General features: G+C 43.3%; 1 protein-coding gene across 1 annotated transcript in view; it reads left to right on the top strand.

Moving 5' to 3' along the window:
- Nucleotides 1-17,421, top strand: part of PLXNC1 (plexin C1) — a 168,387-nt gene that overhangs the window by 79,594 nt on the left and 71,372 nt on the right. The window contains exons 15-16 of the mRNA XM_040408849.1: nt 4,867-4,972; nt 8,526-8,627. Coding sequence (XP_040264783.1) covers nt 4,867-4,972; nt 8,526-8,627 — 208 coding nt within the window. The remainder of the gene's footprint in view (nt 1-4,866; nt 4,973-8,525; nt 8,628-17,421) is intronic.

Raw genomic sequence — 17,421 nt, forward strand, 5'->3', positions numbered from 1 at the left:
CTAGGACCCATGTAGCAGATAGAAATATCAACCCCCAATTGTATGGGATTCCTGCATTTCCATCATATGACACAATAGGTCCAATTGTCATGAGACCAGTACTTGTGTACAAAGCAAGTAGAGTACCATGTAGAGCAGATCTGCAGACCTGGATGCAGGGCGGTTCTAGGTGAAACGGGGCCCTGGGGCAAAAAACAATAAGGGCCCCCCCCCATGACACTTGCGGACTTTAACGCCCCGTATTGACTCTGCAGATTTAATTTGTGGATGTTCATACAGAAGAAACTGTATATTGTGTGGCACAGAGAAGAGGTATACTGTATATTGTATGGCACAGTGTTTGCTATATGTGTATAACAAACATATATTTCACATGAAAACTTACAATTACTTGACTTGGCCCTTTGGGATCTCGGACACCACTTCAACACTTGGCCGGGGGGCTCGGTGGAGCTGATGTTGTGTTTTATCCTAATGAGAAAGATTTCATAATAAGGATTTGGAGAAGGGGCAGAGGAATAGCAGAGCAGGGAGAGGCTGGTGCTGCTACTAGGGGGCTCATACCATGGGGGAGTAATAAAGCCCACCATAATGCCCCCCCAGTAGAAATAGTTCTCCTTATAATGTGACAGTGCAAAAAATACCCCCTTGTAATACCCCCAGTTGAGCTAATGTCCCCATAGTGCCCCCATAATGTGCCAGTATAAAATACCCCTATATAGTGCTCCCAGTAAATGCCCCCATAGTGCTCCTCTCCCCCCTCCCTCCTAGTGCCCCCCATAATGTACCAGTATAAAATGTCCCACATATAGTGCCCCAGTACATGCCCTCAGTGTCCCCCATAATTTGTAAATATAAAATACCCCTTTTTAGTGCCCCCGTAGATGACCCCATAGTACTCCTCTCCTCCCTTTCCCATAGTACCCACCATAATGTGTCCCAGTATAAAATGCCCCTATACATATAAAATACCCGTTCTTTGTGGTCTTAGTAGATGCCCCTATGGTTCCCACCAGTAATGTGCCAATAAGAAGTGCCCCCATAGTGCCACCGAATAATGTGCCAGTAAAAAGTGCCCCCAATAATGTGCCAGTAAAAAGTGCACCCATAGATGTCCCCCAATAATGTGCCAGTAAAATGTGTCCCCATAGATGCCCACCAATCATGTGCCAGTAATAAGAGCCCCCCATATCATGTGCCAGTAACAAGAACCCCCCCATATCATGTGCCAGTAACAAGAGCCCCCCTATATCATGTGCCAGTAGCCAGTGGACCTCCCCCATCATGTGCCAGTAGCCAGAGCTTCCCCCATCATGTGCCAGTAGCCAGAGGCCCCCCATCATGTGCCAGTAGCCAGAGCCCCCGCATCATGTGCCAGTAGCCAGAGCCCCCCCATATCATGTGCCAGTAGCCAGAGCCCCATGTGCCAGAGGCCCCCCATCATGTACCAGTAGCCAGAGCCCCCCATATCATATCATGTGCCAGTAGCCAGAGGCCCCCCTATCATGTGCCAGTAGCCAGAGCCCCCCCATATCATGTCAGTAGCCAGAGCCCCCCATATCATGTGTCATTATCCAGAGCCCCCCCATATCATGTGCCAGTAGCCAGAGCACTCCCCCCATCATGTGCCAGTAGCCAGAGCACTCCCCCCATCATGTGCCAGTAGCCGCCAGTATTGTACACATATAAAAAAAAAAAAAAACACTTATACTTACCTCCATGTCAGCGATGCGATGCAGGTCTCTTCCGGCCTGTGTCCTGCGCTGTTCGGCTCAGGCGGCGTGATGACGTCATCGCGCCGCCTGCATCGGCATCTGATAGGCTGCCCGCCTAGTGCCTTTAGCCCATCAGAGGAACAGGGAAGGGACACACCTCTCCCTGCCCTGCCCCACAGCACAGCCATCTGTATCGCTGTCCTGAGGATGGCGATACAGATGACTATGGAGATGAGTGCTTCCACAATGGAAGCGCTCATCTCCCTGTGTGACTGTCCTGCCACCGTTGCCCCCACTTGCCGCCACAAAAATATAGTTAGTTGCGGGCCGGCGGGGGCCCCTAAGGACTTGGGGGCCTGGGGGCAATTGCCCCCCTTGCCTATATGGAAGCGCCGGCCCTGCCTGGATGAATATTTCACCAGAGAGAGAACAGGGCTGGGTTGGATTTCTTTCCCTATTCCGCCCCTACTTTGCCCAGTATTTTCTTCCAGGTAAGCAAAGCACCTGCCCTGAAAAGAGCGAACCCTCTGGAAAACCCTCTGGAAAACGTCACTTGAGCTGTAATACCCTAGAGCCAACCATAAAGCAGGTGATACCAACCGTCTGGGCTCTAACTAATACACAGGGTTTCTCTATTTCACCATACAGCACATTTCACGGGGGCGGGGAGGTTCAGACTCAGACAGCTAGCTTCCCAGGCTTTCTGACACTGACTGACAATCTGAGACCTGATTTTATTCCACAGTAATGAGCCCAGCAGTAACATCTGAGATCACCTCAGGCTAGGAGAAATAGCCGTGCTGGAAGGGTGTGGACTGATGGATCCTCCTTCCACCTACCCACCAGGCCAAAAAAAATCCAGCCCAGAATCTAACCAAACCTGTTTCAGCAAACTACACTTTCCTAAAACTACTGCAGCTTTCAGGATTTCATTTACCTCTCCCAGCTGAGGATTCTGGGTGAAATACACACCTTTTCAGCAATATATATCTGGTCTTATAAACTGGCTGTGGATGTTTAAACAAGAGTGATATTGTGGTGTAACACAGTTCCTTTTTAAAAGACCTTTCCCATGGGCTATATGTTTCCTTCCTGTAGCCTGTATCCACACTGTTTATACTGTCCTAAATGCAATTAAAGGGGTTATCCAAAGCTGTGACCCCCCAGTTCCCTCCCCCCTGCCCACAATGCCTGGGCCTCAAACAAACAAAAAAATACTTACCTGGTTCCTGGTTCCCGATGCCTGTGTCCTCCCAGATCCCTTCACGGCCACCGCTGTATCTCCCCAGGTGATGTCACAATGGCCTGCAATTGGCTGCAATCCCCCCAGTCTGCGGAGGTTGTGATCTGCACGACGGGAGAAGCAGCGCGCAGCCGTGGAGGGATCCGGGAGGAAACAGAAGTCGGGGACCAGGTAAGTGTTGTCTGTATGAGGGGAAAGGGCATTATGGGGGTGGGGTTACAGCTTTGGATGTTATTGTAGCCCAAACATTGGCCGGTAGATTGCCTAATGGATAGAAATGAGCGAATCGAGTTATATCCCAATCTGAATTTTTGAGTGTCACACAAATTTTCAGGCCAATTGAAGCACTTTTGATTCTGGTAGAATCAAGTCAGATCTGAATTGAACTAGTGAAACAATTTGGCCAAATCTAATCCGAAGCTAATTTTAAGCAATTCGCTCATCTCTAATGGAGCCAAGGACAAATGAATGTACAAGGTGGGATAAAATCACCAACACCTTAAAAACTGATGTGCCATGGATGCAAGCCATGTGTTCTTGTGTTGCTAAACAGGGAGATAGTTTGCTTATTGGATACCGTGAATCGTGATTTTCTAACATTAGAATCTACGTAGTGTATCGTGTGAGATAGATTGTGTTAGATTCTATATAGTATGTATACAGTACAGTATGTGTATGCCCTCAAAGTGACAGATTTTCTTGCAGAAGTTTCTGTGACTAAAAATATGTTCTCCATTCAACTGAATGTGGTTGTTTTGGTGGCAAGCACATAGATTCCTGCAAGTCCCATTCAGAATTTTCAGTCACAAAAATTTCTGTAACAAACTTGTGTGAAGACACCCTTATACAGGGTGGCCCACGAAAAAGTAGCCCACCTCCAGTGATAGTATGACAAGTTAAACGAGCAAGTGGATTTAAAAAAATATATATTTTTAGTACCCACAAGTCACAGAAGATGCTGAAAGTGGTCCTCATTTACGTCTATGCATCTTTGGGCAGGTCAGATTATGTTGGCTTGCAGCTCTTCAACATTGATGTTGCAGAAGAAAAAAATGCTTTTCCCAACACGATGGGGCAACATGCCGCACCCCACAGAACTCACTGACACTCGTTCATGAACTGTTTACGGAGGAGCGAACTGTGAGCAAGGCGTTATGGCCACCACATTCCCCAGACTTGTCCACAAGTGATTTTTATCAGTGGGAAAATGTAAACCAGAAAGTGTCCGCTAACAATCCACATTCCCTGGATGAACTCAAGGAAAACATCACAAACACTATCCACAGCATCACAAGCAGTATCAGCCAACATAATCTTATGTGCCCAAAGATGCAAAGATGTGAACGGGGACCACTTTCAGCATCTTCTGTGACTTGTGGGTAATTGAAAAAATAAACAAGAGGCTGGAGGGGGGCTTTTACCTGTTGTACAGTAATTAGGTCCTGGTCCTGGAAGTAGGTTAGTTACAGCATTGTGAGCACTTGACTACTCTAGAATTATGTGCATAACAGTCAGTCAGGCTTCATTGAAATTAATACCCCCATCATCCTACTCTCCCCTTTCCCATGCCATTCCTTTCCCTTTGGTAATGTACTTGGTCTCTTGCAGTTTGCCATTACAACTGAATAATGTATAGTATCAAGAGACATTTTCAAATGAGGTTTTATAGAAATACTTGGAGACCCCTATACAATTACTGGTCAGTGCTTCTTGTTAGCTATACTATAGGAGCTGTCCAGGATTAAAATAAAACAGTCTTCTTTTTCCAGAAACAGTGACTTGTACATGGGTTGTATCTGGTTTTGTCCAATTCACTTGAGTAAAACAGAGCTGCAATACCAGACACTGGAAATCATCACTGTGCCTTTATTAACCCTGTAATAATAACTCATTTCATCATTCTTTAAGGTTATATTAGGCAACTTTAAAACGGAAATAAAAGCACTCAACCCAAGCACTGCTCCATATTATTTCATCTTCCTGGTTATTCCGCTTCTTGTAATTGTAGTTATTGGTAAGTATTTAGCTGGAATTATTTCAGTCTAATTGTTCTTATCACTTTGATATCAAACAGAATTCAATGAACAATAGTAACTTTTATAGCTGTCCGCTCACGCTGACCACACCTACATAGGCTGGTAGTGTATGCATTAAAGTGAACAGGGTTGTCTTACATAGGGATTTTTACCATAACATTCAGGTACAGAATACTGTACCTACTTATGGTAAACTGATGAACAATACAGGAAAATAGATTTACCATTCAAATACTGGAATTTGTTTAACTGTTTGATACAGTTAGAAATACATGACATATTATGAAATGATAAAACATTACATAATAGAAATTGCATAGATACATTTGCTGTAAATAATTATAAAGCTGAAAATGCATTCAAATAACACACAAGAATACCATGAGCAAATGTAAAGTTGTCTAATACAAAAAGCAGATCCCTGAATCCAAATACCTCTCATTGTTGCATGTAGTCAAGCGAGCACTACTTCCATACTCGCGGACACGGGGTGAATCACCTTCATATTTCTTTATTTATCCAATTCATTGCGAAAAAATCCATAGAAGTACAAAAGCATACAGTACACACCAAAAGTTTGGACACACCTTCTCATTCAAAGAGTTTTCTTTATTTTCATGACTATGAAGGCATCAAAACTATGAATTAACACATGTGGAATTATATACATAACAAACAAGTGTGAAACAACTGAAAATATGTCATATTCTAGGTTCTTCAAAGTAGGCACCTTTTGCTTTGATTACTGCTTTGCACACTCTTGGCGTTCTCTTGATGAGCTTTAAGAGGTAGTCCCCTGAAATGGTCTTCCAACAGTCTTGAAGGAGTTCCCAGAGATGCTTAGCACTTGTTGGCCCTTTTGCCTTCACTCTGCGGTCCAGCTCACCCCAAACCATCTCGATTGGGTTCAGGTCCGGTGACTGTGGAGGCCAGGTCATCTGGCGCAGCACTCCATCACTCTCCTTCATGGTCAAATAGCCCTTACTTTCAAAGTTTTCCCAATTTTTCGGCTGACTGACTGACCTTCATTTCTTAAAGTAATGATGGCCACTCGTTTTTCTTTACTTAGCTGCTTTTTTCTTGCCATAATACAAATTCTAACAGTCTATTCAGTAGGACTATCAGCTGTGTATCCACCTGACTTCTCCTCAACGCCACTGATGGTCCCAACTCCATTTATAAGGCAAGAAATCCCACTTATTAAACCTGACAGGGCACACCTGTGAAGTGAAAACCATTTCAGGGGACTACCTCTTGAAGCTCATCAAGAGAACGCCAAGACTGTGCAAAGCAGTAATCAAAGCAAAAGGTGGCTACTTTGAAGAACCTAGAATATTACATATTTTCAGTTGTTTCACACTTGTTTGTTATGTATATAATTCCACATGTGTTAATTCATAGTTTTGATGCCTTCAGTGTGAATCTACAATTTTCATAGTCATGAAAATAAAGAAAACTCTTTGAATGAGAAGGTGTGTCCAAACTTTTGGTCTGTACTGTACATCACCAGGGATGTTGAGATGCACCTCACTCCATACTCCTCCCCTTCGCACGATGTTTTGGGAGAAACCCCCCCTCCTCCTTATGCATGAGTAAGGGGGGGGGGGTGTTTTCCCAAAACATCACACAGAGGGGAGAAGGATGGAGTGATATGCAACTCGGCGTCCCTCGTGGTGTATGCTGTAGATTTTTTTTCTAAAATCTACAACTAAAGCGTTTGTCACTACTGACCTGAAAACATTCTGAAGCAGGAAGGTTCAGTTTGATGAGAATTTACAATTTTTGTGTTAATAGATGATTATCATAAAAATTCAAAAAAAAAATGCTGGATTGTCAATATTTTTTTTTTTTATTTACAGTTTATTTTTCATTTTAGTAGTACTATGCCATTGAAAATTAAATAAAAAATATTGTCCTTCTGTAGCAGTCAACACAAATGTTAAGACCTCCTAAATAGACAGGTAAACCATGGTCAATTTACTCCAGCTGTGAGGGGAAGTTGTTATCTGCAGGGTAATCCTTATTCTAATAATATGTGTAGAATTGGGATAAAAGTTTGACAGTTCTATTGTTCTGTTGATTGCCTAAATAAAGTTGACCACAAAAAAAATTGCATTCAGGCTCCATTCACACGACCGTATGTGTTTTGCGGTCCGCAACACACCAGCCCGGCACCCCCATTGAAATGCCTATTCTTGTCCGCAAGCTGCGGACAAGAATAGGACATGCTCTATCTTTTTGCGGAGCTGCGGACCCAAAATCGGGGAAGCGCACCGCAAAATGCGGATGCGGACAGCACACTGTGTGCTGTCCGCATCCATTCCGTCCCCATAGAGAATGAATGGGTCCGCACCCGTTCCGCAAAATTGCGGAACGGATGCGGACCCATTTTGCGGTCGTGTGAATGGAGCCTTATCAGTGTAATGTGTGATCCTCTAATTGAGTTGCTTATCCCCCTACTCTCTCTGGTCAGAGCGAATGGTCTGACTGAGAAAGTAAAATGAGCTGAGCTAAAGGTCCGAACAAAGGGGATAACTGAAGAAAAAGGACAGGAAGCAGAATACATTCAGTGACTTCAAAAATAATATCCAAATATCCATCCACCCGGTTTTTTTTTTTCATTAAAGAAAACACACATAGAATATTCACATACACTGTAGACTGTTATTATGTCATAAAAAAATGATGGAAGGATTACTATTGCCACCCAGATTTCCTAGCATCCTAGTTGGCAAATCTTCTTAGTGATGAACAAACAGTTCGGTAGTACAAAGCTGTATGACCACCCTTGATGGCCTTGCTAGTAAAACCCCAGAAACAGATATTTCTGGGATATTAGTAGTGTGGCTCAATCAAAGTTTAGCCATTTAAAAAAAAAAGTCAAATGTCAAGTGAAATATTTTTTTTATTTCAAAGGGGTTGTCAGTTTTTTTCTACTGATGACCTATCCTCACGATAGGTCATCAATGTCAGATCAGTTGGGGGCCGACTCCCGACACCCCTGCCGATCAGCTGTTTTCAACAGAAAAAAGCGGACAACCCCTTTAATAGAAGTGCACTTCTAAGATCAGCAATTCCTGTGCTACCTCTGGAGCATAAAGACCAAGGCGGTCATTAATTAAATTGGTGTAACGTAGAACTGGCTTAGTTGCCCATAGCAACCAATCAGATTCCACCTTTCATTTTGGACAGCTCCTTTGGAAAATTAAATGCCCATTGGTTGCTATGGGCAACTAAGACAGTTCTACGTTACACCAGTTTGATAAATGACCCCCAAAACTATATAGCATACGTGATCAGACTGTTTGATATCAAATCATTGTGTTAAAATTTTATGTACACTTCTACTATATTAATTTTGGAAATTTGTGAGGTTTATAAGTAAACACTTTTGAAACTGCAATCATATAGATGTACATACAATATATTCAGTAATTCAAGGGACACATCACATAAGCTGCTTAAAGAATTGTAGCTGTTGTATGCCCCATCTTAGTAATGTGTATTAAATGTCCTCTATCATATATACAGCTGCCATTTTCATCACAAGACACAAATCCAAAAAACTGAGCCAGAAACTGAGCAAAGAGCTTGAAGAACTGGAGTGTGAAATAAGGAAAGAGATTCGTGAAGGTGCGTTTACTCAGCATAAACCTTGACAATGGCCTGACTTGTTATTATGACTATTTTGTACACTTTATCTTTCCAATAAATTGTATGGGAGGGTAAGGGTGGTAATAATATGCACAGTACACAATGTCACAAATAGCAAGTTGTCTGCATGATGAAAATGAAAAGAGATAATGTGACCCAATACAAAAGCTGTTACAGAGCCCCCGCCTGCCATGTTTCAAATAATATTGGTGCCTTCTTATATGGCAGTGGGACCTTGGGCTTCCTCAGGCACCATGGCTTGGGTGTGAATGTAACCTCTGCACTTTCTGATGGCTAGCCCCTATAGTTTTAGCAGGTTAAGGGTTTATGCACACGACCATATGTATTTTGCGGTCCGCAAAAAATTCAGATGGCGTCCATGTGCATTTTGTGTATTTTGCGGAACGTAACAACTGGCCCCTAATAGAACAGTCCTGTCCTTGTCTGTAAGGCTACTTTCACACTAGCGTTCGGGGCTCCGCCTGTGAGCTCCGTTTGAAGGGTCTCACAAGCGGCCCCGAACGCATCCGTACTGCCCTAATGCATTCTGAGTGGATGCGGATCCGCTCAGAATGCATCAGTCTGGCAGCGTTCAGCCTCCGCTCCGCTCAGCAGGCGGACACCCGAACGCAGCTTGCAGCGTTCGGGTGTCCGCCTGGCCATGCGGAGGCAAACGGATCCGTCCAGACTTACAATGTAAGTCAATGGGGACGGATCCGTTTAAAGTTGACACAATATGGCTCAATTTTCAAACGGATCCGTCTCCCATTGACTTTCAATGTAAAGTCTGGACGGATCCGTCTGAACAACTTTCACACTTAGAATTTTTTCTAAACTATAATGCAGACGGATCCGTTCTGAACGGATCCAAACGTCTGCATTATAGGAGAGGATCCGTCTGTGCAGACACCAGACGGATCCTCTCTGAACGCTAGTGTGAAAGTAGCCTTAAGCGGACAATAATAAGACATGTTCTATATATACAGTGAGGAACAGAAGTATTTGAACACCCTGTGATATTGCAAGTTCTCCCACTTAGAAATCATGGAGGGGTCTGAAATTTACATTGTAGGTGCATTCCCACTCTGAGAGACAGAATAAAATTTAAAAAAAATCTGGAAATCACATTTGTATGATTTTTAAAGAATTTATTTGTCTTGCACTGCTGAACATAAGTATTTGAACACCTGAGAAAATCAGTGTTAATATTTGGTACAGAAGCCTTTGTTTGCAATTACAGAGGTCAAACGTTTCCTGCAGTTCTTGACCAGGTTTGCACACACTGCAACAGGGATTTTGGCCCACTATTCCACACAGATCTCCTCTAGATCTGTCAGGTTTCGGGGCTGTCGCTGAGCCACACAGCCTTTCAGCTCCCTCCAAAGATGTTCTATTGGATTTAGGTCTGGAGACTGGCTAGGCCACTCCAGAACCTTGATATGCTTCTTACGGAGCCACTCCTTGGTTATCCTGGCTGTGAGCTTCGGGTCGTTGTCATGTTGGAAGACCCAGCATTGACTCATCTTCAATGTCTGAGGTTGTTGCTCAAAATCTGACAGTAAATGGCCCCATTCATCCTCTCCTTAATACAGTGCAGTCATCCTGTCCCCTTTGCAGAAAAGCACCCCCAAAGCATGATGTTACCACCCCCATGCTTCACAGTAGGGATGGTGTTCTTGGGATGCAACTTATCCTTCCTTTTTCCTCCAAACACGACGAGTGAAGTTTAGACCAAAAAGTTCTACTTTGGTCTCATCTGACCACATGACTTTCTCCCATGCCTCCTCTGGATCATCCAGATCAGGCATGCTCAACCAGCTGCCCTCCAGCTGTTGCAAAACTACAACTCCCAGCATGCCTGAAAAGCCTACAGCTATCAGCCTACAGCAGGGCATTGTGGGAGTTGTAGTTTTACAACAGCTGGAGGGCCGCAGGTTGAGCATGCCTGATCCAGATGGTCATTGTCAAACATCAGACGGGCCTGGACATGTGATGACTTGAGCAGGGGAACCTTCCGTGCAATGCATGATTTGAAACCATGACGGCGTAGTGTTCTACTGACAGTGACCTTTAAAAACTGTGGTCCCAGCTCTCTTCATGTAATTGACCATCTCCTCCCTTGTAGTTCTTGGCTTATGTAGTTCTGGGCTAATTGCAGTTCTGAGTCTGAGGGAGACTGACAGTCATCTTTAGCCTCTTCCATTTTCTAGCAATTGCTCCAACAGTTGATCTATTTTCACCAAGCTGCTTGGCAATTGCCCCTCAGCCCTTTCCAGCCTTTTGGAGGTCCATAATTTTGTCTCTGGTGTCTTTTGACAGCTCTTTGGTCTTGCCCATGGTAGTAGTTGGCATCTGACTAACTGTGGATGGACAGGGGTCTTTAGAGAGCTCAGACAGGTGCTACTAAGTTAGATAAATGAGTGGAGTAGAGGTGGACTTTTTAAAAGGCACAGGTCTTTGAAAGCCAGAATTCTTACTGTTTCTCAGGTGTTTAAATATGTTCAGCAGTGCAAGACAAATAAATTCTTTAAAAATCATACAATGTGATTTCCTGATTTTTTTATTTATTCTGTCTCTCAGAGTGGGAATGCACCTACAATGTGAATTTTAGACCCCTCCATGATTTCTAAGTGGGAGAACTTGCAAAATTGCAGGGTGTTCAAATACTTCTGTTCCTCACTGTGTGTGTGTGTGTATATATATATATATATATATATATATATATATATATATATACAGTACAGACCAAAAGTTTGGACACACCTTCTCATTCAAAAAGTTTTCTTTATTTTCATGACTATGAAGGCATCAAAACTATGAATTAACACATGTGGAATTATATAAATAACAAACAAGTGTGAAACAACTGAAAATATGTCATATTCTAGGTTCTTCAAAGTAGCCACCTTTTGCTTTGATTACTGCTTTGCACACTCTTGGCATTCTCTTGATGAGCTTCAAGAGGTAGTCCCCTGAAATGGTCTTCCAACAGTCTTGAAAAAGTTCCCGGAGATGCTTAGCACTTGTTGGCCCTTTTGCCTTCACTCTGCGGTCCAGCTCACCCCAAACCATCTCGATTGGGTTCAGGTCCGGTGACTGTGGAAGCCAGGTCATCTGGCGCAGCACTCCATCACTCTCCTTCATGGTCAAATAGCCCTTACTTTCAAAGTTTTCCCAATTTTTCGGCTGACTGACTGACCTTCATTTCTTAAAGTAATGATGGCCACTCGTTTTTCTTTACTTAGCTGCTTTTTTCTTGCCATAATACAAATTCTAACAGTCTATTCAGTAGGACTATCAGCTGTGTATCCACCTGACTTCTCCTCAACGCCACTGATGGTCCCAACTCCATTTATAAGGCAAGAAATCCCACTTATTAAACCTGACAGGGCACACCTGTGAAGTGAAAACCATTTCAGGGGACTACCTCTTGAAGCTCATCAAGAGAACGCCAAGACTGTGCAAAGCAGTAATCAAAGCAAAAGGTGGCTACTTTGAAGAACCTAGAATATTACATATTTTCAGTTGTTTCACACTTGTTTGTTATGTATATAATTCCACATGTGTTAATTCATAGTTTTGATGCCTTTAGTGTGAATCTACAATTTTCATAGTCATGAAAATAAAGAAAACTCTTTGAATGAGAAGGTGTGTCCAAACTTTTGGTCTGTACTGTATATATATATATATATATATATATATATATACACAGCATCTCAGAAAAGTAAGTCCACCCCACACATTTTTGTAAATATTTTATTCTATCTTGTCATTGGAAAGCACTGAAGATACAATGTAAAGTAGTCAGTGTACAGATTGTATAACAGTGTAAATTTGGTGTGCCCTCAAAATAACTCAACACACAGCCATTAATGTCTAAATCACTGGTAACAAAAGTAAGAGCACAAATGGCCAAATTATGCCCAATGTGTCAATATTTTGTGTGGCCACCATTATTTTCCAACACTGCATTAACTCTCTTGGGCATGCAGTTCACAAGAGCTTCACAGGTTGCCACTGGAATTCTCTTCTACTCCTCCATTATGACATCACAGAGCTGGTGGATGATGAGACCTTGCGATCCTACATCTTCTGTTTGAGGATGCCCTACAGATGCTCCACACCTCAGCACCTTTACCCTCAGTTTCTTTAGCAAGGCAGTGGTCGTCTTGGAGGTGTGTTTTGGGCAGTGGCATTGCTAGGGCTGGTGTTACCCAGTGTGGTAGAAAATGGTGTCACCCCCCCAAAGCAATAATTTTTTAGCCATATATGGGGGTGCTACTGCCGTAGGGGGGCATCCATTAGCTCAGCAGACCTTCCCCCCCAAAGCTTAGAGCCCCAGCACCCCCTTTCCCCCCTGCTGGCAGCAGCTCACCTAGGTCAGGTGCACCCCACTTTCGCTGGCTGGCTGACACCAAATGCTGTTCAATTTCTTCTGGGGACTGCTTCTTTGTGTGGTCATCATGTTCTAACCTATGCGGACAAGTCACGTAGGGGACGTCCATCAAGCTCTGCCGCGGCACCACTGACGTCCCTTTACGTCCATTACTGAGCCTGCCGACCAACCCAAGCGGTAACGGGGGGGGGGGGGCTGGATATTAAACAGACTACTGACTTGGGGGGCTAAGCAGACAGATTGCCGACAGGGGGTTGGGGTGCTAGCAGACAGATCGCTTACCGGGGGGGGGGGGGGGAAATGTTAGTGCTGTTGGGTCCGGCGGGTGATGTTACCTATAGGCGTGCGCAGCCTATTGCATTAGGGTGTGCCACAAACACACACGCCGTGCGCGTATGTATGTATGTATAATTATATTATATACACAGCCACAAATATATATACACAAATACACTCTGCATACATACATACAGACCCACACTCATATAATTGTCAATATAAATAAAAATAAAAGTTATATAGCCCCTGTATAATAATGTACCCTGATACCCCTAGTTATATTACCCCCTGTATAAGTTACCCCTGGGGGGGGCACTTCCAGATTGTTTTGTGGCGGCGGACAGAAAATAATGTGGTGCTTACTTTTTTTTTTTACAATGTGCAGATAGTATTGTTCTTGGGGCATTTTCCCTTCAGTTTTGTCTTCAACAAGTGAAATGCATGCTCAATCGGATTCAGGTCAGGTGATTGACTTGGCCATTGCATAACATTCCACTTCTTTCCCTTAAAAAGCTCTTTGGTTGCTTTTGCAGTATGCTTTGGGTCATTGTCCATCTGCACTGTGAAGCACCATCCAATGAGTTCTGAAGCATTTGGCTGAATATGAGCAGATAATATTGCCCGAAACACTTCAGAATTCATCCTGCTGCTTTTGTCAGCAGTCACATCATCAATAAATACAAGAGAACCAGTTCCATTGGCAGCCATACATGCCCACGCCATGACACTACCACCACCATGCTTCACTGATGAGGTGGTATGCTTAGGATCATGAGCAGTTCCTTTCCTTCTCCATACTCTTCTCATCCCATCACTCTGGTACAAGTTGATTTTGGTCTCATCTGTCCATAGGATGTTGTTCCAGAACTGTGAAGGCTTTTTTAGATGTCGTTTGGCAAACTCTAATCTGGCCTTCCTGTTTTTGAGGCTCACCAATGGTTTACATCTTGTGGTGAACCCTCTGTATTCACTCTGGTGAAGTCTTCTCTTGATTGTTGACTTTGACACACATACACCTACCTCCTGGAGAGTGTTCTTGATCTGGCCAACTGTTGTGAAGGGTGTTTTCTTCACCAGTGAAATAATTTTTCAGTCATCCACCACAGTTGTTTTCTGTGGTCTTCCGGGTCTTTTGGTGTTGCTGAGCTCACCAGTGCGTTCCTTCTTCTTAAGAATGTTCCAAACAGTTGTTTTGGCCACACCTAATGTTTTTTCTATCTCTCTGATGGGTTTGTTTTGTTTTTTCAGCCTAATGATGGCTTGCTTCATTGATAGTGACAGCTCTTTGGATCTCATCTTGAGAGTTGACAGCAACAGATTCCAAATGCAAATAGCACACTTGAAATGAACTCTGGACCTTTTATCTGCTCATTGTAATTGGGATAATGAGGGAATAACACACACCTGGCCATGGAACAGCTAAGAAGCCAATTGTCCCATTACTTTTGGTTCCTTAACAAGTGGGAGGCACATGTGCAAACTGTTGTAATTCCTACACCGTTCACCTGATTTGGATGTAAATACCATCAAATTAAAGCTGACAGTCTGCAGTTAAAGCACATCTTGTTTGTTTCATTTCAAATCCATTGTGGTGGTGTATACAGCCAAAAATGTTACAATTGTGCCCATGTCCCAATATTTATGGACCTGACTGTATATCAGTATATATATATATATATATATATATATATATATTGTGACACAGTGAGAGGTTTTGTCTGGGAAAACAGGTATTTTCCTCCCAGCATGTGCTGCTGGGCTGATTTACAGCCAGGTGAGGTCAAATACCGGTTGAAAACAGGTTGGTGCTGCTATGGTCAAGGACTCTTTGAGGCAGAATTGCCGCGAGGTGTGAATTACCACCAACACAGCAAGGTAACTTTTTGTTTGATTATGACTGCTTGTTTTGTCACTTGCCTAAAGTGTGAATAAAACACTGAATTGTTTGATCCAAAGAACTTGTTGCCTCTATACTGCGTCCACTAATCCTGTCTACCAGAGCGAAACCCCACAATAGACATATATATATATATATATATATATATATATATATGTACAGTACAGTCCAAAAGTTTGGACACACCTTCTCATTCAAAGAGTTTTCTTTATTTTCATGACTATTAAGGCATCAAAACTATGAATTAACACATGTGGAATTATATACATAACAAACAAGTGTGAAACAACTGAAAATATGTCATAGTCTAGGTTCTTCAAAGTAGCCACCTTTTGCTTTGATTACTGCTTTGCACACTCTTGGCATTCTCTTGATGAGCTTCAAGAGGTAGTCCCCTGAAATGGTCTTCCAACAGTCTTGAAGGAGTTCCCAGAGATGCTTAGCACTTGTTGGCCCTTTTGCCTTCACTCTGCGGTCCAGCTCACCCCAAACCATCTCGATTGGGTTCAGGTCCGGTGACTGTGGAGGCCAGGTCATCTGGCGCAGCACCCCATCACTGTCCTTCATGGTCAAATAGCCCTTACGTTCAAAGTTTTCCCAATTTTTCGGCTGACTGACTGACCTTCATTTCTTAAAGTAATGATGGCCACTCGTTTTTCTTTACTTAGCTGCTTTTTTCTTGCCATAATACAAATTCTAACAGTCTATTCAGTAGGACTATCAGCTGTGTATCCACCTGACTTCTCCTCAACGCAACTGATGGTCCCAACCCCATTTATAAGGCAAGAAATCCCACTTATTAAACCTGACAGGGCACACCTGTGACGTGAAAACCATTTCAGGGGACTACCTCTTGAAGCTCATCAAGAGAATGCCAAGAGTGTGCAAAGCAGTAATCAAAGCAAAAGGTGGCTACTTTGAAGAACCTAGAATATGACATATTTTCAGTTGTTTCACACTTGTTTGTTATGTATATAATTCCACATGTGTTAATTCATAGTTTTGATGCCTTCAGTGTGAATCTACAAGAAAACTCTTTGAATGAGAAGGTGTGTCCAAACTTTTGGTCTGTACTGTATATGCAACGTCCGACAGCGGCAAAGGGTCCCTTTAAGATATATTTGTGATGTCAGTTGCAGTGAAGCAACAGGACAGATTCCCTTTAAATAAACGGTGTTGGTGGTGGTACCCAGGTGTAGGAATGTCCGAGAGGTATAGGGTGGCCTACAATGTCCTTTACTGTTTTGTATGCGTCATGGTGCTCCTACCTGGATATGCTGAACCCCAGGCGTTGTCTTTCAAAGCAGCAAATAAGGGGTAGTTGATTGGGGGGATGAAAGAAATTACTTGAGTCCAGACGTTGTGATGAAGTTGAATAACAGCGGGTTACAGACTTGTCTTGGTTCCAGTAGGCTTTAGCATTAAAACTTTGGCAGGCAAGCTCCTCTTTGCTACATCTGTTGCTCTCTGGCTGTATAACTTATAGCTTCCTTCAGGCTGTGGCCTCCATGTCCAGCAGAGCTGAAGGTGCTCTAGCTGGCTTAGACAGGGCACGTCCAGCAGGGACATGCTCCTGCACAACCTCCCTTAGCAGGGGGTAAGCTGGAACTCACTCTAACTAGAACTCCATCCTTCCTGCAGCAATTGGGACATGCCCACCACACCACAGGGGAAGGGGGTTAGAATGAAAAAGAAGGTTCCACTGTAGGTAAATGTAGCTCTGCCATATTTGCAGCCACCTACATTACATGATACATAGACATTACATGATAACATAGACAGTTTGAAGCTTTAGAAATACACAGATGACATTATATTAGACCATAGGAGATAGTAGCGGGGTGCAGAAGTGGTAATGCCACTCTGGGGCATTATATATATATATATATATATATACACAGAGAGAGAGTGAGAGAGAGACATATGTATTCCTGTTTATTTCACTACCACATTCTTTGGCCTTGTTCATAACCCTGAGAATATAAGAATGTGCCAGATGTTACAGTGTTTTTCTGGTTTTAGGTTAATAATGCTTAAAGGGGTTATCCACAGTCTAAAATATCCCCCCCAATGCCCAGGCCCCTTGTATACATTATACTTACCTGCTCCATGGCACCCTTGTTATTCCATCTCCCTGTCGCATGGATCAAGTTATCCAGCGACGGGGAGGAGCAGCCAATAGCAGGCCGTGACGGGGACGA

The sequence above is a fragment of the Bufo bufo genome, chromosome 1, assembly GCF_905171765.1.
Source record: "Bufo bufo chromosome 1, aBufBuf1.1, whole genome shotgun sequence".
NCBI classification, from domain to species: domain Eukaryota; kingdom Metazoa; phylum Chordata; class Amphibia; order Anura; family Bufonidae; genus Bufo; species Bufo bufo.